This window comes from Prionailurus bengalensis, chromosome A3 (genome assembly GCF_016509475.1).
Source record: "Prionailurus bengalensis isolate Pbe53 chromosome A3, Fcat_Pben_1.1_paternal_pri, whole genome shotgun sequence".
NCBI classification, from domain to species: domain Eukaryota; kingdom Metazoa; phylum Chordata; class Mammalia; order Carnivora; family Felidae; genus Prionailurus; species Prionailurus bengalensis.
The window spans coordinates 62,055,324-62,078,724 of NC_057354.1; the positions used below are offsets into that span (position 1 = coordinate 62,055,324).

General features: G+C 37.5%; 1 protein-coding gene across 1 annotated transcript in view; it reads left to right on the plus strand.

The window, feature by feature from the left end:
• Window positions 1-23,401, plus strand: part of TMEM131 (transmembrane protein 131) — a 237,800-nt gene that overhangs the window by 150,381 nt on the left and 64,018 nt on the right. Inside the window, 7 exon segments of the mRNA XM_043603229.1 lie at window positions 4,220-4,336; window positions 6,600-6,722; window positions 10,468-10,548; window positions 12,776-12,926; window positions 13,031-13,060; window positions 13,063-13,086; window positions 14,081-14,142. Of these exon segments, the coding sequence (XP_043459164.1) occupies window positions 4,220-4,336; window positions 6,600-6,722; window positions 10,468-10,548; window positions 12,776-12,926; window positions 13,031-13,060; window positions 13,063-13,086; window positions 14,081-14,142 (588 nt within the window).

Below are 23,401 nucleotides of genomic sequence, written 5' to 3' on the forward strand. Positions count from 1 at the left end.
GGGACACCAGTTACATTAGCTGCTGCAGTACCCCATGGTAAGAAGATAATTACTCTGACAAGAGTGAAGAACTGAAGAAAGCTGTTGGATTTGGGATATATTTTGAAGATACAGCCAATAAGCTCTCCTGATGTGGGACTAAGAGAAAGAGAAAAGTCAAGATTGACTCTCTGTTTTTTTCCCCAAGCTACAAAAGGACAGAATTGCCATCAACCGAGATGGAGAAGGCTGAGGATAGAGCAGGTTTCGGGTGTACAATCAGTAGTTCAGTTTTGGATGTGTTAGATTTGAGGTGTCCTTAGACATCCAGGTCCAAGTGCCAAGTGACAGTTGGTGTCTGAGTTTGGATAATAAGAGAAAGGACCGAACTTGAAATGGAAGTTTAAGAGTCACTGGTGAAGATACAAAGTCATGGACCTGGATGAGCTCACCAAGGGAGCCAGCCAGGGACTGAGCTGTGGTACAAAGGTGAGAGATACTTAGCTGCAGATAATGTTCGGTTAAAGCTAGCACACCTTGTTTGTTCTTCGTTACTTTTTATACTGTTTTCTAATTTTTTATCATACCAAATTCATCTAATTTAGAAAGTGTGTGGGAAGGAGGACAAAAGGATGATTTGTAGCAAATCTGATTAATTCTTATGGGAAGATTACGTTCCTGAGTCTGACTTTGCTGTTCTGTTTTGTTATATCATTGTCACTAGGAATTAGATTTTCCCTGTTATTAAAAAAAAGAAGAAAGGAAATATTTGTTCTATCTCAACATCTTCTTAAAGTACTGAGATAATAATGTACTCAAGTCTTGATAGGTATTGAGAACTGTCAAAGAGAACTTGTACTCATATCTAGACTCTTCACTGTTCCACCCCACCTTCTTTCCCACCGAATAGAAATGACATCATGGAGCAAATTCTCCATCTTCCATAGGAATTAAGCAGTGAGACTGGCCATATTTATGGTTTCTTTAATAATTAGGATCTCAGATATCATCTAATAAAACTGGCTTATTTTGAAATTAGGAGAAATTGAGACCTACAAAGGTTCAATGACTTGCCAAAATCAGTTTCTTTTTTTGTTTTTTGTTTGTTTTTAATGTTAGTTTTGAGAGAGAAAGAGACAGTGCAAGTGGGATAGGGGCAGAGAGAGAGTGAGACACAGAATTCAAAACAGGCTCCCGGCCATCAGCCCAGAGCCCGACGCAGGACCCAAACCCACAAACTGCGAGATCATGACCAGAGCCAAAGTTGAACGCTTAACCAACTGAGCCACCCAGGTGCCCCTCAAAATCAGTTAATGGCAGAATTAGAAACTCAGATCTCCAATGTGTCACGTACTTACTCAAAACTAGATGTCCAGTTCTGGTAGTAGCAAAAGGTTATGCTAAGAATTAAGCATTTCATGATGATTTTCCTTACCTTTTGTAACTTACATGGGCTTTTGAAAGATATTATTTAAATATTTACATACATTCCCATAAAAATTTTAAAGGAAACCAGTTTTTCTCTGGCTGGATAAATTTCCCTGTAGTGAACCACAGGCCTTGTGAGTATCTTCATTGACATTAGAACTGTTGTCAATAGACAGCAACATGCAGAAGATTGAAACTAGACCACTTTCTCACACCATTCACAAAAATAAACTCAAAATGGATAAAGGACCTGAATGTGAGACAGGAAACCATCAAAACCCTAGAGGAGAAAGCAGGAAAAGACCTCTCTGACCTCAACCATAGCAATTTCTTACTTGACACATCCCCAAAGGCAAGGGAATTAAAAGCAAAAATGAACTACTGGGACCGCATGAAGATAAAAAGCTTCTGCACAGCAAAGGAAACAACCAACAAGACTAAAAGGCAACCAACGGAATGGGAAAAGATATTTGCAAATGACATATCGGACAAAGGGCTAGTGTCCAAAATCTATAAAGAGCTCACCAAACTCCACACCCGAAAACCAAATAACCCAGTGAAGAAATGGGAAGAAAACATGAATAGACACTTCTCTAGAGAAGACATCCAGATGGCCAACAGGCACATGAAAAGATGCTCAATGTCACTCCTCATCAGGGAAATACAAATCAAAACCACACTCAGATATCACCTCACGCCAGAGTGGCCAAAATGAACAAATCAGGAGACTATAGATGCTGGAGAGGATGTGGAGAAACAGGAACCCTCTTGCACTGTTGGTGGGAATGCAAACTGGTGCAGCCACTCTGGAAAACAGTGTGGAGGTTCCTCAAAAAATTAAAAATAGACCTACCCTATGACCCAGCAATAGCACTGCTAGGAATTTACCCAAGGGATACAGGAGTACTGATGCATAGGGGCACTTGTACCCCAATGTTTATAGCAGTACTCTCAACAATAGCCAAACTATGGAAAGAGCCTAAATGTCCATCAACTGATGAATGGATAAAGAAATTGTGGTTTATATACACAATGGAATAGTACGTGGCAATGAGAAAGAATGAAATCTGGTCTTTTGTAGCAACATGGATGGAACTGGAGAGTGTTATGCTAAGTGAAATAAGCCATACAGAGAAAGACAGATACCATATGTTTTCACTCTTATGTGGATCCTGAGAAACTTAACAGAAACCCATGGGGAAGGGGAAGGAAAAAAAAAAAAGAGGTTAGAGTGGGAGAGAGCCAAAGCATAAGAGACTCTTAAAAACTGAGAACAAACTGAGGGTTGATGGGGGGTGGGAGGGAGGGGTGGGTGGGTGATGGGTATTGAGGAGGGCACCTTTTGGGATGAGCACTGGGTGTTATGGAAACCAATTTGACAATAAACTTCATATATTGAAAAAAAAACTTGTCAGTAGGAATACCATACTCATTGATTGTAAACAATTTTTTCAACATTTTTAGATCTCTGAAATTTTGGGTTTAATTTACTCTTTTTTTAGTTTCCCAAGGTGGAAACATAGATTATTGACTTGAAGCATTTCCCAAAATAAGTATGCTTTATCTGCAGCCAGCAAATTTTGATATGTCGTGTTTTAATTTCTAGTTGATTCAAAGTATTTTAATTTCCCGGTGACTACCCCTTGGACCAATGGGTTATTTAGAAGTTTGTTAATTTCAAGCTACTTAGAGATTTACCAGGTATCCTTCTCTTACTGACTTTGGCTCAGATGTAACCTCCACCTAGTGTCTACAGCTTCCAGGGGTTATATACTCTGATTTTAGCCCACTGTCAGCTTTTAGCGGTGTATGAAAATTTTAGCTGAATTCATTTTACCCTCATATGGTAGCCTCATCTTCCCATTTTCTGCCATGGGTGAGCCATTACTCACATTCCATCTCTCCTTGGAGGTGCTTGTCTTTCCTTAAATTTTGAGCTACCTGATATGCAAACTCTGTGATAGGGTCAAGAAAAGTTACATTTTTGTAGATTATCCTTTTGGTTGTTGATAATGCACAGGAAATGCTCTTTCCAGCTTTCTGCTTCCTGAGGTGAAGCCAGAAGTCTCAATGCCAGGTATTTTAAGCTACAATTTGGGGAGCGTTTTAGAGTTCAAGCCATAGAGGCAAATGAGAAAGGTTGATGACTTTACACATTAAAATGCATCATAAGGCTTCATCACAGACAGAACTACAGTCACAGTCCCTTGAACTCTATGGAGTAGCCCTATTGTTTTGTTGTAATAAAGTTTTATTTCACTAACTACAATGACATTCTCAACCTGTACAAGAAAACAGGAGTGAGTTTCTGTGCGTATTGTCACTCCTGCCTTCTTTCCTAATTTAAGTTGCTGGCACATATAGCGCCATGTGTGAATGGCTGACAGAGGTCAAGGGGTTAAAGCGTGGGCTTATTTCTTCTTTGGAATAGTACAAGTTGTTGTTTAGTTGTAGAGTAGTACATCTATATGAGAAGCTCAGCCTCAGCTCAACTCCTACTGAATTATGTGATGATGGAACAGTCTGTAATTAGGTACTTCATTCCAGCCTAATGATTGTTGAATGAACAGCATCTAATTGGTAATTGATAAAGCTGTGTGACTGTAGACATCAGTATGAAGACATCGTTTTTATTATTTTTCATTGCAGAATAATTTGGCTAATTTAAAGCTTAAACCTTCAGTGGGAGAAGCTAGTTCATGAAAATGATTGTGAGATGATTGCTTTACAAACTTCAGCTATTTAATTGCGGTCAGCATAATCGGATTTTTTAGTTACTCATTTAACTTTATTTGTTGCTCTTCTTTTTCAGAAAATACTTCCAGGAGGAAATACGTCATTTGATGTAGTTTTTCTTGCAAGAGTAGTGGGAAATGTAGAAAATACTTTATTTATTAACACGTCCAATCATGGGGTATTTACTTATCAGGTAAGAACCAGGACTAAATCTTTATTTTATAAAATATCGTTCTTATCTCCAACCTATCCTATGACTCTCTTTAAAAAACTCAGGGATAATAGGAAATGTGAGAGTTTAGACTGAGAGCATTTTTATTCACTGCTATGTCTGTGACTAGCCCCTATAAATCAGACTGAACAAATGATCTTTTAAAGCTATAGCTAAAGTTTTAATGTAAGATTGTTGGCAAAAGAATAGTAAAAAATATTTTATAATTTTTTTAATTTTTATTTTGCACATTTATGAAGCGTACTTGATAATAGTTTCAAAATTAAAACGTGCATGCTCCCTTTTCTTTAGTGAATAGATTGCTTAAAATTTGTTCTTATTTTCTCTGTGTAATGTTTAGGTTATTAGAGATTGTTAATGTCTTATGAGTCAAGATTTTTATAATCAAGGTTATCAAGATTGTTAAGAAGAATTGCTTCTGTGGCACTATACTACGTACTTTACAAACATTTCTGCATGCGTTATAGATACTGTTATTCTCACTCGTTTAGATAAGGAAGGTGAAGCTTAGAAAGGTTAAGTAGTTTGTTCAAATTATGCTACTAATAGATTATTAAGCAGGGATTCACACCCATGCCTTTATAACTACAAAGACCATCCTATTAACCACTGTGTTATACTGCGCATAGAACACAGTGTTTTAACTCCTTACTTAGATAATGTCTTACTTTACAGTTTTTATGATTTTGTTTTTGGACATTTCTTTTCTAGGACCCAGAACATACCACATATCTTGAGAATTCGTGTCAGTAAACCAATTAGTTAGGCACTTGTATTTATATACAGTGAATATGTCTTTAACAGTTGTTTAGTAGGCAACCTGTGTAGATGAATAACTTAGAAGTGCTATATAGATGATGCTCATTTAACATACACCTGTTGAGTAAATGAAGACTGTCATAAGAATATTACTACCATTGCCCTCTAGGGGCAGCCTAACCGACTTAGGTGGATATGGCCAAGCTGTACTACTTGAGGGTTGTAATCGATTTGTTCTCAAGCAGAGCCTCAGTGGCCAGCTGCTTTTCTTCACCTCTCCACATCTAGTCTTTCACAAAGTCTGCCTCCTAAATATATCTTGAGTCTAACTCTCTCCTCCACACTGCCACTGCTCTCTTCTAAGCCACCATTACCTCTCCCTGGGTTACACCGTAGCCTCCAACAGGCCTTCCACTCCTCCACTGTCCTTACCATAGTCTGTTATTCACTGTAGTCGGAATGATCTTCTGTGAACATAAATCACATCTAGTCAACTTCCCCATGGAAATCTTTATGTCGTCCTATTGCTTTCAGAGCAAAATGTAAATTTGTGACCAAGGCCAACAAGGCTCTGAGGTTCTGACTCCCATATGTTCCTTCTATTCCATCCCATTTGACCATGCTTGTCATCTTATTCCTGATCTTCAAGTTAACCCCTTTCCTGCCTTGTTTCCTTTGTATACTTCCCCTCACCCAAATACACTCTCAGTGCTGGTTTGTTCTCATCTTGCATCAGCTCATAATCACTTCCCCAGAGAAGATGACCTTGACCATGCTCCCTAAAAGAATATCCCAGCCTCACCCCAGCCAGTTATTCTATATCACATTACCATTTTTTAAAAACTTTTTTATTGTTTTTTAGTGTGCCCCTCATACTGGAATGTAAGTTGCATGAGGGCAGGCACATTATCTATCTTGTTTACTATTGAATCATTCACACTGTATATATTTGTGCCTAGCAAATCATAGGCGCTTAAGAAATATTTGTCATTTGACTGATGGGCTCACTCTGTTTAGTCAACCCAGGACTTTGCTTTCTCATGTGGGAATGACCTGGAGCTGGATTTGAGAAATTGTTTGAGCCCTAGATCCATCTTCTTCTCATGGTTGGAATAAGGAAATCTTTTGATTCCCTGTTGCCTTCTTTTGTCTATTCTGTGAGCTCATGAAGGACTGCTATCACTTTAATTTCCAATATATTATAGAAATAATTCCAAATACACATATGTGTAGTAAATCAAATATATAGCCAAATCAAGGATAGAAACCACATGTGTATTCTTTTTAAAGGTAGTCAGGATTTTTCCATCTAAATAAGACACATCAGTTTTCCCTAGATCAATCAGTTATAACTATAAAAATGTTAGTTATGAAAGCAACCCAGATTGCATTTTTTTTCTCCTTTAAAATAGGTATTTGATGTTGGAGTTTAACCCAGATTGCATTTTTTTCTCCTTTAAAATAGGTGTTTGGTGTTGGAGTTCCAAATCCATATCGACTGAGGCCATTCCTTGGGGCCAGAGTCCCTGTGAACAGCAGTTTCTCACCTATAATAAATATACACAATCCTCACAGTGAGCCTTTACAGGTGAGTTTATGTTGATGATATTGAATGAGTTACATTTTGGTGGAAATTAATGCTTACCATGAAATCTCAGTTTGTTACAGTTTGCAAAACTATTTAAAATAATGGGATTTTATAGATATATCAAAGAGTGGTTATTCTTTTAATGCAACTTGCTGTGATCAGAATTTTCGATTACAATAGTCCAGGTATTGACTTTTTGGAACCACTTTTTAAACAACTGTGGTTTCTCTGGTGTTACAGTTTAGCAGGTCTGCATTTAACTTAAGAGTTTTCAAGTACACAAGGCCATTGCTTTTCTGATGAACTTTCTTCGATGGTGTGTCTGTATCTGCTCTGTCCAGCAGCCACTAGCCACACGTGGCTAATGAGCAGTTGAATTTGTGGCTAGGGGTGGCTAAGAAACTGAACATTTGGGGCGCCTGGGTGGCGCAGTCGGTTAAGCGTCCGACTTCAGCCGGGTCACGATCTCGCGGTCCGTGAGTTCGAGCCCCGCGTCGGGCTCTGGGCTGATGGCTCAGAGCCTGGAGCCTGTTTCTGATTCTGTGTCTCCCTCTCTGTCTGCCCCTCCCCCGTTCATGCTCTGTCTCTCTCTGTCCCAAAAATAAATAAAAACGTTGAAAAAAAAATTTTTAGAAACTTAACATTTATTTTCTTTTATTTCTGTAATTTTAAATGTAAATAACTCCAGGTATCTGGTAACTGTTGTGTTAGCTCAGCTCCAGTCCCAGCCCCTCCTCATAGATGCTACTTATATGATCTTGGTGCACCAGATCAGACCTCATTCAGGGCACTTGTACACATATATGTGGACACACAAAAATAAACACTCTTTGCAAAAAAAATTTTTTACACGAACTATATTCTTTATATTTTGCCTTCGTTTTTTTTCTACACTTTATTAAATTAGAATAAATAGCACTGGACTTAAAATCAGTGATATGTCACATTCCTAATTTTAATGTGATCTTTCCTTTGAATTTTATAATGTAGTCTTTTTCTGTACCCATTTCTTTATTCCTTTCCCAATAATCAGTAGTCTACCCTTTAATCTTCTGTTTCCACACATTGTTAGGCTTGTTTCCTTAATACCTTGGAAGTTGAAATGAATAATATGTGATGTCTTCTGGTTTTTTCAGAAAAGATTCTACAGTTACTCCATCAGTTAAGATGGTATTACTATTGGGGTACCTGAGTGTCTCTGTCAGTTAAGCGTCCAACTTTGGCTCAGGTCATGATCTCACAGTTCATGAGTTCAAGCCCCGCATCAGGTTCTCCACTGCTAGCACAGAGCCTGCTTTGGATCTTTGTCTCCCTCTCTCTGCCCCTTCCCTGCTCACATGCTTTCACTCTCTCTCAAAAATAAATAAACATTAAAAAAAAAAAAAGATGGTATTACTGTCAATACAACTGGGACCATAGGGGAACACTGTACTAAATCAAAAGGCAGGTAAGAATACTTAGAAAATCTTAGCTTGTTAGTTTTTGCTAAATGCATTACTCTAACAACATAACACGCAAAACCTTTAAGTTCATACTAAAGCATTGCTGTTTTTCCTGCATTGTCCTTTCTTATATATTCGTGAAGGACTTATGTGATAAAACAAGTGAAGGTTTTCCACCCATTCTTTTACTTCACTCCACATTTGAATTTAATTAAATATATTATTTCTTTTTAAGAGATAGGGTTACCTGCCTTGAAAGGAAAGTCTCCAACGGAGGACCTGGGTGGCTCAGTTGGTTAAGCATCCAACTTGCCTCAGGTCATGATCTCGCTGTTTGTGAGTTTGAGCCCTCCATTGGGCTCTAGTGCTGACAGCTCAGAGCCTAGAGCCTGCTTCGGATTCTGTGTCTCCATCTCTCTCTGCCCTTTGCCCGCTAATGCTGTGTCTCTCTCTCTCTCTCATAAATAAACATTTTTAAAAATTAAAAAAAAAAAAAAAAAAAGAAAAGTCTCCTGCCATATGACCCATTCTATCCCTAGGTATTTACCCAAGAGAAAAGAAAGCAGATGTTCACACAAAGACTTATACAATGCAGTGTTCATAGCACCTTTATCCATAATGACCAAAAACTGGAAACAACCCACATGTCCATCAGTAGGTGAATGGATCAATAATTGTGGCATAGCCATAAAATTGAAAAGAAATGAACTCTTCAGTTCCATCCACGTTGCTACAAATGGCCAGATTTCATTCTTTCTCATTGCCAAGTAATATTCCATTGTATATATAAACCACATCTTCTTTATCCATTCGTCAGTTGATGGACATTTAGGAACTGGAGAGTGTTATGCTAAGTGAAATAAGTCAGTCAGAGAAATACAAATACCATATGTTTTCACTCATATGTGGATCCTGAGAAACTTAACAGAAGACTAGTGGGGAGGGGAAGGGGGAAAAAAAAAGTTACAGAGAGGGAAGGAAGCAAACCATAAGAGACTCTTAAATACTGAGAACAAACTGAGGGTTGATGGAGGGTGGGGGAGAGGGGAAAGTGGGTTGATGGGCATTGGAGGGCACCGGTTGGGATGAGCACTGGGTGTTGTACGGAAACCAATTTGACAATAAATTACATATATAAAAATAAAAGAAATGAACTATTAATACATACAACAACATGATGAATCTCAAAATAATTACACCAAGTTAAAGCAGCTTGACACAAGAGTATATACTGTATGATTCCGTTTATATAAAGCTCTAGAAAATACAAATTAATCTAGAGTGGCTGAGCTCAGCTCATTGGTTGCCTAAGGATATAGGGGGACAGAGAGAGACAAGTAGATTGCAAGGGGCATGAAGAAAATTTGGAGATAATGGGTATATTTAATGTCTTAACTGCAGTGGTAGCTTCACGCCTGTATATGTATGTCAGAATTTATCAAGTTGTACAGTTGAAATATGTGTTGTTTATTGTATATCAGTTATACCTCAGCAAAATAGTTTTTAAAAATCATGAGTATAGATACAAGCCACAGAGGTATTATTAATGGTTCCTATGGTTTTGCCACCAAGAGAAACCAGATATTGTCATAGTGCTTTAAAAATGTTACATATATCTCAGAATAACATATTCTTCACTATTTCACAATTATAGTGGTTATTAGATCTGCTAAAGCTTGTTATAAATGTGTGAATAAAGAAGCATTTGTGTAACTACAAGAAATATAAAATTTATATTTCTAAAATTTGATAATTTCCATAAACTATTTTTCCTTTGAAAATAAAAAGTGTTCTATGGATAGATTTTCTTTAATACAGTGTCTGAAATAACTATACTGTTTCTAACTTTAATGCTTTAAATTTACCTTGTTTTAATTAAAAATAATCACCATTGGGGAGCCTGGATGGCTCAGTTGGTTAAGCATCCAACTTCAGCTTGGGTCATGATCTCATAGTTAATGAGTTTGAGCCCTGCATAGGGCTCTGTGCTGACAGCTCTGAGCCTGGAGCCTGCTTCGGATTCTGTGTCTCCCTCTGTCTCTCTTCCACTCCCCCACTTGCACTCTGTCTCTCTGTATTTCAAAAATAAATAAATGTAAAAAAAAAAAAAAAATCACCAGTGCTCACACATCTGAAGCACTGACTCCAGTGATAAGACATGAGACTTATCCTACTTTTATATCTATAAACATTTTTAAATTTTTCTAAGACATAGGATGTCAGACTTATTTCTATATAACGGCAAATCACTTGTGTTGAGAATATGATTTTGAGCTTAACCATCATGTGCCCTTTCATCACAGGTTGTAGAAATGTACTCTAGTGGAGGAGATCTTCACCTAGAACTCCCAACAGGTCAACAAGGAGGCACCAGAAAACTGTGGGTGAGTGCTGGCATATTTCTCTTTCAATTACTTTCTCAAATACACCAGAAAATAGTTTAACTTCCTATCACATGAATAAATGTGGGTGACTCCCCCTTAATTATATCTTAATATTAAATTTACATCAGATATTCTTGAAAATTGGATGATACAGGGAGAGAAAAGTATAAGTAATTTTTGGAAAGAGCAGTGAACAAAATTGGTGGGAACTTTAACCCACTGTGTAGAAAGGAAGAGATTTCAACTATCCACAGAGTTATATTGGTAAAGTTGTCTCTGACTCTAACAATTTATAATGTGCTTTTTATACTAAGATTTAAAAAAAAAAAAAAAAACCTCTGGGAAGGATATCCATTACATGTTTGAGGTAGAGAATTGAACTTTCAGACTTATTGTTGATAGAGATGACGTTTTCGGAGGGAATGTAGTCCAGCCCTTGTGATGACATAGAAAATTTTAAATTCTTAGGTGATCTACATCCACCTTTAATATTATTGAATATTTAACACTAGTTTGTGTCAATGCTTAGAGAACCCCTGTTTCTTAGAGAATACCAGCAAATATTAATCAATGTATGTGTAGCAACTACCTTATTTGTGAAGTTTCCTGCCTTAGGAGAGTTTTTCTTTAAATGTTGTTACCAAGCTTTAATCAAAGAGGGGAAAGGCACAGTAAACACAGTTCTTATACTGAGGGCACTCTAATCATTGCTTATCCATAATTGAAGACAACGGACTTTACCACTATGAATGAGTTCTGAAGATCAGATTTATTTATTAATTGCTCTGTTAAACACACGTAGCCTCTTGTTCTGTCTTCTGACCAGTCTCGACCAAGGAAGGGAGGCAGAAGGGACATTTCTAGGATGTTCACTTGAGCAATTAGAAACAAATTTGTCAGGATTTGGTTAACTCCCCAGATATAGAAACACACTGGCAAATAGGAATATGTAATGGATGGTTCATTTATATCCTTTCACAAAAATGTTTTATCTTGAAATTACGTTACTGTTTGAAAAACCTTTGAGAGAAGTAGTATATAAAACAATGCTTCAGAGAATTAACTATAAGCTATTAAGTTTGTATTATAATTCTACATAGAAGAGCTAAGAATTTACCGTGAAATATAATTGGTATCCAATAAACATAAGAGAATTCATATTTCTAATTAGTTAAGAACTGTAATGAATGGTAGCAGAGATGGCATAATGTTTTAATAATCCCAGTGGCTACAAGAAAAGATAAAGTTATTCTTCTTCCTACAAACGTAGAGTAAAAATAAAAGTCAATTGGCCTTGACCTCACCCTCAGCCCATTTCAGTGTACATAAGAAAAGCCCAGAGACCAAGTCAGCTCCCTAGAGATGGGGAAGTGGATGGTGCATCTCTTGTGGCCCCAGGAGGGTTCCAATCACTTCTTTCCTACTTTGAGGCTAAAAAGTTAAGAGAATAGAGGTAAGTGAGATGAATAATAAATTCTAAAACACAGGGATTTCCTTAAATATGCCAGAAGGTATGTGCAGAGAAATTCTGATGGTCCCAAGCAAGCCAGATTGTTGTAAAACCAGGAAAAGAAATCCATCTCAAAAAAAAAATTTTTTTTGCCCCAATAAATCTTCCCTCTAGAGTATTTGTCAGTGTTCTCTCATTACAGGCCTCAAAATTTTTCCATCTTCCTTGCTAAGACACTTATTGAAAGCAGTTGGTCAACTGTGGATTTGCCTGAGAAGCTTTGTTGTGTTAGGTTTTAAATGAAAGGACAGAGAGAGTCCAAGCTCTCTTGATTATTATTTAAAGAGATTCCTGTAGATTTCTAGAAAAGGATTTCCCTCCAATGCTGACATCTCTATTTGGTGGAGAATCTTAGTACTGAATTATATGTCCAAGCATCACACTAAAAGATAACTGGTTTTATAGATTAATTCTATCTTTTAATGATAATTTTGCAACTGAAAATTTTATTTCTTATCACTTGGCTCAATTTTACATATCATGCTTCCTCAGTTCTAAGATGGGCTTCTTTCACATTGTAATATTCTTCACGTTGGAGTATGTGTTACAATCCATGGAATATATCCATTTAAATGGCAGTGTGTTGTTTTTTTCTTTTCTTAGTAGGTATATAAAATAATAATGCATCCTCAGTCAATGTTGTTTTCTTCAAAAAACTATGGTGACTTTTGCACCATCACAAAAGCCGTGCTACATTATGGTCTGTTAACTTGTCAGGAAATTCCTCCTTATGAAACCAAGGGAGTGATGAGAGCCAGTTTTTCATCCAGGGAAGCAGATAATCACACCGCCTTCATCAGAATAAAGACAAATGCTTCAGACAGCACAGAATTTATCATCCTTCCTGTGGAGGTAGAAGTTACAACAGGTTAGTAGAAAACCAGAGGAACAGTAAATGCATTTGTTTTGTATTCAATACATCTTAACTTTGGGCAAAGAAAAATCTAATGGTTTACTTTGCTGTCTTCCAAGCTCCTGGAATTTATTCCTCAACTGAAATGCTAGATTTGGTACACTACGAACACAAGGTAAAAAAAAAAAAGGGGGGGGGGGAGAAGACAGTATTTTTAAAAGTCTTTAAAAAACAAAAATGCCTCTGTTCAGTGCTGAATGGCTCTACTTTTAACCCCTTTGTAGCTCAGCTTTGAAATTACTTGTCAGTGGGTTGCATGATCTTATAGAAACCTTCTTTGGGGAACTTCAAGCCCTCACAGGTTAATACCCCATTCCTCTGAGGGCTACCATTGCTTACCAGGTGGGAAAGCAAGGTCATAAGATAACTTAAGGGAATATTCAGGCACAAAGTAGTTTCTGAGTTTTTAAATCCAAGTTCTCACCTATTCAGTTATGCTTACTCCTTTTTTTAACAGTAAATAAAAGGTGGGGGGAGCTTTACTTCTGGATTTTTATTTAGAAATGGATTACTCAGTTGCATTATAATAGCATAATGTTAAATTATGTCCCAGATGGTCAAAGAAAAAATTCAAATTCTAAAATTGAAAATGCTCAAGTTAAAGGATTTATTAAGGAAAAAATAGAAATACTCGTAATTTGGGATTTCTATGGACCATATGTAATTAGAAGTTGGTTGTTGAGGATTGGAGACCCCTTTTTGAAAATTAGATTTTTCCAACTGATAATTTAACATTATTAATTTGCTTCCTTATGCTTTCCTTGAGAACTAAAAGATTAGTAATAATGTCTAATTTCACTAAAAAAATGTTTTGTTCTGATTTTTGGTCTGGTTGTTTAGGAGGGGACAGTTCTTATACAGTGTCCTTGTGAGTAAGGTGATTGCTATTTATGAGTTAGGTGGAATCACATTCTTTTTATTAATGTGATTATAGTTCTTTTTCACATTCTAGAATAGATTCAATCGGAATCACATTCTTTTTATTAATGTGATTATAGTTCTTTTTCACATTCTAGAATAGATTCAATCTGATATCTAATAAGGTAAAATTCTAGTTTGCCATAAAGCACTTCTGTTAAAGAAATATTTCTTCTCTTCAATTTTAACAGATCTACCAAAAGTTTTAAACCTTCATTTATTAAATTCAGGAACAAAAGATGTACCAATAACAGTAAGTTTTTACTTATTTTCTCCTAATTTATATATTCTTTGTTTTTAAACTTATGACCACCTTAAAACTAATTAAACTCTTCCTCTAAAGGATTCTGTTCTTTGGTGGCCTAATGACACTTTGGTTCTAAGTGTGATGTGAGAAACCTGTTCTGCCTCTAACCACCAAATTTCAAAGATGAGAAGGAAAGTAGGTGATCTTCCCCAAGCTAAGTCTGAATCAAAGTTCCTGAGGTTCTTGTTGAGGCAGAATCATACAAGAGGTTTGTGGATTCTGATAAACCCTAGGATGTATGCCATGTGCAAAGAAAAACAAGTTATAAAGATTCCATCAGGTTTGGTTGTTAGACTTAAGGTGTGGTAAATGAAAAGGAAAAAAGGTTCAGATGAATTGGGAAGGGAAATAATAATAAAGCAAAGAGATATGGTAGGTAACATTAGAATGCTATTAACATCTGTCAAAGGTACCCCTTCCACCTGGCAGCTATTATAGTATACTAAATAGCAGACTATAAACTGAGGTCATCTCTTCCCCTCACACATGCACATAGAACAAGTGACTTTTATGTCTTACAGTGGAATTGAGGAGCCAGTACACAATTTTAGAGAAAAAAGTAAAAGAGAGCTATCTGGATTTTGCTTTGGCCCACAACCTCACCTTCTGGTGAAGTCCACAAGATACATACATAGGGAATAATGGAAAAAGAAAGCAGTACATTTTAATTATAATGTGTGCTGATTCAGAAGCCTAAATTCAGAGAAGTCTGATAAAATGATACAGATCAAAGGGGCATGAGACTTAAGGGACCTTTGTCCATCCAGGGCCAAACCCAGAGTTTACTGCCAACTGGTGGAGTAGACCAAAGAGAGAAGAGTTTATAAACCCTAAATGAGGGAGCAAGATTGGATAACTATATTTTAAATTTTTTTTAATGTTTTTATTTATTTTTGAGACAGAGAGAGACAGAGCATGAGCAGGGGAGGGGCAGAGAGAGAGGGAGACACAGAATCTGAAGCAGGCTCCAGGCTCTGAACTGTCAGCACAGGGCCTGACGCAGGGCTTGAACTCCCCGACTGTGAGATCATGACCTGAGCTGAAGTCAGACGCTTAACCAATTGAGCCACCCAGGCACCCCAAGGGGGTAACCATAGTTTAATGCACAGTGACTGTGCTCATGAGTGGGATCACATTCTGGGTGGTGTCCTGCTGTCTGACCTAGTATTTCTTCCTGCTAGGTAGAAGAACTGGGGGAATGGGTTTTGTAGAATGCTTCCCCACTATGCAGTGGGCTGAAACTGCCCCACTTGGAGTTCCTGCCTGTCCACTCTTGGCAGCCTGAGAGCAGGCTGAGAGCAGTTGCCTGGGTCTGCCGTGATACATACGCGTACCCCTCAAGGATCCTCAAGGGTTGGGACCCCACTGCAGGTGACAAGGAACAGCTCTTTTGACCTGGCCACCCTGATACCATTGAAACAAAACACAAAAGCAGTGAGCAGCAGCATTATGTCCCTTGTTTTTGTTATTTTTCTTTTTTGATAGCAACAAAGGTCCCTTAGTCCATGTATTTTTATATGCTTGCTTTCAAAAATATATTCATTTTTTTATTTAGTGACTTTGTTTTTTTTAATTCAGTTTTTTGAAAGATTGTCATCAAAGTCTCTTTGGAATGAAATTGTCAGCATGTTCTCTGGTAGTGACCTTTTACATAAGAAAATATTACAGTGAATGTTCCTGTGTATAATTTCTTTTTAATTCCTATTTATAGCAATAATTAATTACACTTTTCAAAAAATACATAATGGTGATTATTGCTATATTAAGTGATTAGTGATTGGTTTTGGCTCTTTATAGTGAAATTTTCACAAATCTATAGAAAAATAAGCAAAATAAGGACAGTATAAATGTTTCTAAAAATATGAGTTACATGTATGTTAATGCAAACACCCTTTCTAAACAAGGACTGTTCTGCAATAATATGCTTTGTTTTCTTTGTTTGATGTTAAAATATCAGTTATTTTATAAAGGTAGTAGATAGCTGTTTTGCTAGTGTTGTGGTTTCCAATAGAATGAGTTGGAAAGTATTCTCTCCTTTTGGGGCAAGAATTTGTGAAGGATTGTCATTAACTCTTCTTTAAATGTTTGGTAGAATTCACCAATGAAGTCCACTGGCCCTGGACTTTTATTTGTGGGAGGTTTTAGAATTCAATCTCTTTAGGCCTATTCAGATTTCTATTTCTTCTTGGTCGGTTTCAGTGACTTATGACTTTTCTAGGAGTGTTTTCATTGCATCTCAGTGTTCTAATTGGATGGCATACCACTGTTCATAGTGTTCTCTTCTAATACTTTTCTTTTTTCCCTGTGAAGTAGATGGTAACATCCCATTTATCATTCTTGATTATAATTAGTCTTCTCCATATTTGAAAAGTATTTTCAGTCAGTCAAGCTAAAGGTTTGTCAATTTTGTTGATCTTTTCAAAGAACTAATGTATGGTTTTATTAATTTTCTCTATTTTTCTTTGTTTGCCATTAAAACATCCTTTTATTTGATGAATCAAATAGAGAGTAGGAGACTCCCTTTGTTCCCCTGCCACTATCCTCCTCACATTTGCAAACTAAAAAATTAGAAAACCTGTTAGTCTTCCCTCCCCAACCATAAACACATACACACACATCTTAGGTTTTACCAGTCAATGAAATGCAAAGGCCTTCTTATCACTGCTCTGTGTTAACATTTTAAAATCGTTCTTTACACCAAGAATTGTGATTCTTTTTGTTCAAAAGTCTCGAGGTTAATTTATCAGACTTTCCTCCATAATAGAGTGTAATTCCTTCTGCTAGATATTTCAGATTGCTTTGGCTCCAGCCTACTTTTATCTTCTTTGAACTTTTTGATACTGATTTCTTTTGTAGCCCAATTGATCACATAGAGCACATGTACTGTATACATGGTAATGTAGGCACCACTCATCCCAGTTCTTTTTCTCTCCAAAGCTCAAGTGTTTTCTCCACTGAGAAATCATCTGGTACCATAGCTTCTTGGTGACACGTTCAGAGATACCTCTTTAGCTGTGGACGGCAGTTCATTTGCCTGTGGGGCAGACACTGGCTGTTGTTGATGGATCACCCTGCTGTTGCCTCAGTTTGAGATGTCAGATAATTTTTATTTTAGTGTGTTCTCCATGCTGTTTGCCCGTGAGTGGTTTCTTCCATCTGTAGGATGCCTTGCACCAAGCAGGGTCGTTAATGAGAACTTTCATGTCAGGCAGACTTCAGGCCTGCAGTCACTTCCCCAAATGTGAGGATTTAGAGATTTGATGGCAAAGTACCTTTACATAGCCCAAACAATCTTCTCTATTTTTTTTTTTTACATACAATGAATGGACCAAAACAAATGTCTTTTACAATAAACATTTTCTTTAAAAGTGAAATTATCAATCTTAAGAATATGAATGAGAGGCACCTGGGTGGCTCAGTTGGTTAAATGTCCAACTCTTGATATCAGATCAGGTCACAATCTCATGGTTCATGAGATCAAGCCCATGTAGGGTTCTCTGCTGACAGCCTGGAGCCTGTTTTGGATTCTGCGTCTCCCTCTCTCTGCTCCTCCCCCACTTGCATTGTCTGTCTGTCTCTCTCTCTCTCTCAAAAATAAATAAATAAACATTTTAAAAAATTATTTAAAAAAATGAATGAAAAAATACTGTTGTATTCAGTTCAATTATAACAGAATTAAAGAGGCAGTTTTAGGATACATTATAAGTGAACATTTTTGTTGTTACTATGGGTTATGCACTATGCTAGTTTCTTTACATAGATTATCTTATTCAATACAACAGTCCTATAAAGTACACAGGTTCTAGTTTTCCAAATAAGGGAAATGAATCAGCTTTTTTTAAATTTTTTTTTTAACGTTTATTTATTTTTGAGACAGAGACAGACAGAGCATGAACGGGGGAGGGTCAAAGAGAGAGGGAGACACAGAATCTGAAACAGGCTCCAGGCTCTGAGCAGTCAGCACAGAGCCTGACGTGGGGCTCGAACTCACAGGATCGCGAGATCGTGACCTGAGCCGAAGTCGGATGCTTAACCGACTGAGCCACCCAGGCGCCCCTGAATCAGCTTTTTTTAAAAGTGACTTCTTCAACCATAAAAACTCAAAAGTTACTTGAAGGTATATTAGTATATAATGACACCATCAAGTCTTTATAAATATATCATTTTAATTTCATATTCAGTATTTCTACTAAAAATCTTTTAATCTATAATATATGTCTGTATATCTGCATTTGTAGCTACGTATGTATGTATTTCTCCTAATATCCAGAGCCTACACTCTGCCAGTGTTTTGTTAGTTTCTTCTTACTTCCTCATTCATTATTCCGTTTAATGGGCGTCAACTATATGCCAGCTTCTGTGCGAGGTGTGTGAGAACATAGCAGTAAATCAGATAGCCAAGGTTACTGCCCCTATTGAGCTCACTTTTTAGCTGTGAGACTGATGACAGACAGGTATGCAACAAAATTGTAAATCAAACCAAGTTCTAACAAAGAAAGAAACAGAATAGAATGTAAGTGAGGGAGGGAGATGGTTAGACAGGGTTGTCTCAGAGGAGCTGACATTTGAGGTAATAAATGAAGAGTAAGAAGTTGGCACCCCTAAGAAAGCTAGCTGACAAGTGTTACCATCAAAGGGAACAGCGATTGCAAAGGCCTGAGGCAGAAACAACTTTGGATGTCCTGGGAAAGAAAGGAGGGTTGAACATAAAGGGAGGGCCGGAGGGTTGATCCTGGTTTTCTGGGCTCTGGGAGGTGTTTAGATTTTATTATAAGTGCAACAGCAAATTACAGAATTTTAACCAAGGGAGAGACATCATTTGATTTATGTGTTATAAAGGTCATAGTAGCTAGTTTGTGGAGAATTCACTGCAGGAAGTTAGGAGTCCATTGCCTTGGTCCACTTGAGAGGTAATGTTAGCTTAGACTTCTTACCTTATCAGCCAGGAAACAAACCCATCTACCATGGAAACTGAGTTATAAGAGAGCTTCCTAAGGTTTTTTCCTGTATCTTGCTACATAATATGCCGTACTTAGAGACTGACTTATTTTTATAAATGTCCCACCTCTGTCCATTTCACAAATATATAATATCTTTAGGATGACCTAGGCATTGCCAGAAGCTGGAGGGTTGTTGTTGTTTTTTTTAATTCCCCTTAAAGGAATTCAGAGGTTTTTCATCTTTCTAGATATGGGACTCCTGAGGCAAGCATCTGAAAATAAACAGTTCTCACCTGTTAATGGACAAGATACTCAGGTTCAAGCCTGTCTGACTTTGATTGTCTGTAATGCAACTTTGAGAATATGGTTTTTCCTCAACACTTAAAAAACATTAATGCAGTATTAATGCAGTATAAATGATGGAATAAATTTGCTTTGAGATACCTTAAGAGGAACATTTGCATGAAGTTTCCTTACTAATTGATGAATAAGAATGACAGATATACTTTAATTTTACCAGTGTAAACTTGATATGAGCTTTAATAAATTTGTGTATCCATTGTTAGAAATACAATTGTTACATACTGGAAGGTTATATTCCTTTTCAAATGTTTTTCTAAATAGTTTTAGAATGTGCTGGGCCTTTGAATCTCACTTGAGAGTTACTGAACATTAGTTGGGTATGAATATCGTGAGAAAAGGCTAGAACTATATTTAGAATATGTGCAAGCTGCCTTTCCCGGGAATCTTGCCATATTTTTTTCTACTTCTCCATTATCTTTAGTATGCAACTGTTAGTAACTGATTCTAAAATAGATTGTTAGTGTAAATATGCTTAATACAAGTTAATGATTTTGTATTATTTTTCATTTAAGGCCACCAGAATAGGAAAAAAAAAAAAAACAGAATGAGCCACTACTTAAATGTTTTGTTTGTTTAGCTTTGTTTTTGATTCCTTGGAAAATGGATTTTTCCATTTTGTTGGGCTTTTTTTAATAATAAGTGAACAGTTCAGATCATTTGTATAAAACTTGAGTCAGTGGGGCCCCTGGGTGTCTCAGTTGGTTAAGCATCCAACTTTGAGTCAGGTAATGATCTCAGGGTTCATGAGTTTGAGCCCCGCATCAGGCTCGCTGCTCTCAGCACAGAGCCCACTTCAGATCCTCTGTCCCCATGTCTCTTTCTCTGCCCCTCCCCCAGTTGTGTGCACACTTTCCCTCTCTCTGTCTCTCTCTCTCCTTCTCAAAAATAAATAAAACATTTAAAAAGTGAGTCAATTGAATGTTTGCTTACTATTGGTGCAATAAAGAGAGAAAGAGAGAAGGAGAGAGTTAATAATACTGAATATAAAAATTTTCCTCTAGGGGCATCTGGGTGGCTCAGTTGGTTAAGCATCCTGCTTCTACTCAGGTCATGATCTCACAGTTTGTGAGTTCAAGCCCCACATTGGGCTCCATGCTGACAGCTCAGAGCCTGGAGCCTGCTTCAGATTCTGTGTGTCCCTCTCTCTCTCTGCCCCTGCCCTGTGCTTGCTCTCTCTCTCTCTCTCTCTCTCTCTCTCTCTCTCTCAAAAATAAATAAACTTAAAAAAAAAAAAGGAAAACAATTAAAAAATTTTTTTCCTCTGGTAAGGAAAATCTTAGAGTAATATGTTACATGTGAGAAAACATTTTTCATCAAGTACTCTAAGCTCCTACTATTTACAGTGACTGTTTTAAATAAATAAATAGTTTTATTTAGCTATTTCTGTTATGGTGTTGTGCAGGCTAATAGCACTCAAAAGGTGTCGTCGTCATTACTAATGAACTGCTACTTGCAGTCTTTAAGCGTGTTTGAAAATGGTCAAGATTCCATTCCTACTCTGACACATTCAGTAGAGCATGTGGAAGTCCTCTGCAAACTACAAAGCTTTATATGATCATCTCTCTAACAAATCTTGACCTCAGGGTAAAAGTGCTCATTTGAAAAAAGAACAAAATTAATACAACCACCAAATTTTGTAAATAGATGGGATCTTAGAAAATACCTAATCTAATCCCCTAGTGTTTTACAGGCAGGAAAAATAAGGCCCAGAGTAGGTGGGCAGCTTGCTCAAACTGACACTTCTAGTTAAATACTTAATATCTTTTTTGTTGCATAAATTCATCAAATGGGATTGTCACGTACACTTCTGTACTGCTTTCCTTTCCTTTAGAAGAAGTATTAGTGTAGGTATGTAATACATGAAATCTTCCCGTTTTATAGTCAGACTGCTTTGTTTTATTGTTAAAAATAACACACACACACACACACACACACACACACACACTCACTCTTTAAGGGATGAAGAGATTTGTATTTTAAACGATTGCTACTAATCGCAAGCATACTGATAATAAATATATCAATATGAACAAATCCACTTGCAGCCCCAGTTAGAGATTCCAAAGCAAATGAGAAGTTCAGAAGAAAGATAAAAGAGTTAAAATACCAAAAGACCCTGAGGCCAAGAGCTCAGGCTATTAAGATTTCCAGCTCAGAAAACTGCAGAACCATCCTTAGGGTCATCATTCCAGGCCCAGTAAAGACTAACAAGCAGTGAGGAGGGAGACGCCCCACCATCTGGTAGTAAAAGCAGTGTCTGTAATCTTTATGTGTAACCAACTTTCTTCCCTGTGATAGCAGACCAGTGCAAAAGGAGCAGTTTTTCTTCGTACTCTCTCAGGTGCTTCTTGTACCTTCATTCCACCTTTGTAGTCAGATTCCACCTTTACGGATGTACTGAAGGGTGGGTAGGGAGACAGGGAAGAACTTGGTGACTTGCAGGGACCTGACTGCACCCATGTTAGCAGGCGTGTGCCTGGTGGGTGTCACAGAAAAGAACTGTGTTCTTTCTATGGGAAGCATCAGGCTTTGACAAGTTTATAAAGCCCCTGAAAAATCAGCCAAAAACTCCAGAAGCATTTTGAGACCAAAGTAAGATTCTAAATGAATTCTTTTTTTTTTTTTTTTTTTTTTTTTTTTTGAGAGAGAAAGAGATAGAGCACATGAGCTGGAAAGGGGCAGAGAGAGAGAATCTTAAGCAGGCTCCGCAGGGCTTGATCCCATGGTTGTGAGAGTGTGACCTGAGCCTAAATCAAGAGTTGGACACTTAACTGACTGAGCCACCCAGGTGCCCCCTAGTTGAATTCTAAAGGAAGAGTATTGATCAAGATTTGTGTACAATACCATGACTTCATTAATACATGTTTAGGTACTAGGATGCCAGTAAAGGGCCCAGGCCCTGAACCAAGTCAGGACATCTGGTTTCCAGTCCCGCCTCTTGATGCCTAGCTACTGAAACATCACTCCATATTGCAAGGTTCTCTTCATCTGTAAAACAGGGAAGGAGATGGGGATCTTTAAGGTTCTTTCCAATGAAAAATGCTTTGTGTCAGTAAGGTAATAAAAAAGTAACTGCACCTTAAACTGTATTTATTTTTCTAGTTTGCTCCAAAAGTGCAAGCTTTTATGGTATTTGTTATTATAGATTTAGTTGTTGAATAGAAAAATCTTATTTTTTAAGTTTAAACTGTTCTGACCTCTCCAAGCTACACAGCCCTTCAGTCTACTGCTCAGTCCCACAGCTGAGAGTACAGCCTTGCCTGGTAACAGTGGCATGCCTCACTTACACAGCCATGCCCTAGGGAGGTAGAGAAAGTCCCATTAGAAGTGGGATCTGGAAGGGGCACCTGGGTAGCTCAGTCAGTTGAGTGCCCAACTTCAGCTCAGGTCATGATCTCGTGGTTTGTGGGTTTGAGCCCCACATCGGGCTCTGTGCTGACAGCTCAGAGCCTGGAGCCTGCTTCAGATTCTGTGTCTCCCTCTCTCTCTGCCCTCCTCCACTCATGCTCTGTCTCTCTTTCAAAAGTAAGTAAACATTAGGGGCGCCTGAGCAGCTCAGTTGGTTAAGTGTCTGACTTTGGCTCAGGTCATGATCTCATGGTTTGTGAGTTCGAGCCCTGCGTCAGGCCCTGTGCTGACAGCTCAGAGCCTGGTGCCTGCTTCGGATTCTGTGTCTTCCTCTCTCTCTGCCCGCTGCCCCCGCCCTCCCCCCCCCCCCCCAGCTTGCACTCTGTCTCTCTCTCTCAAAAATAAATAAACATTAAAAAAATTTTTTTTAAGTAAGTAAAAAATAAATAAATAAATAAATAAATAAATATTTTTTTAAAGTAAGTAAATATTAAAAGAAGAGGAAGAGGAAGAAGAGGGATCTGCAAAAACACCGTGGCAGAGGAGTACTGGCT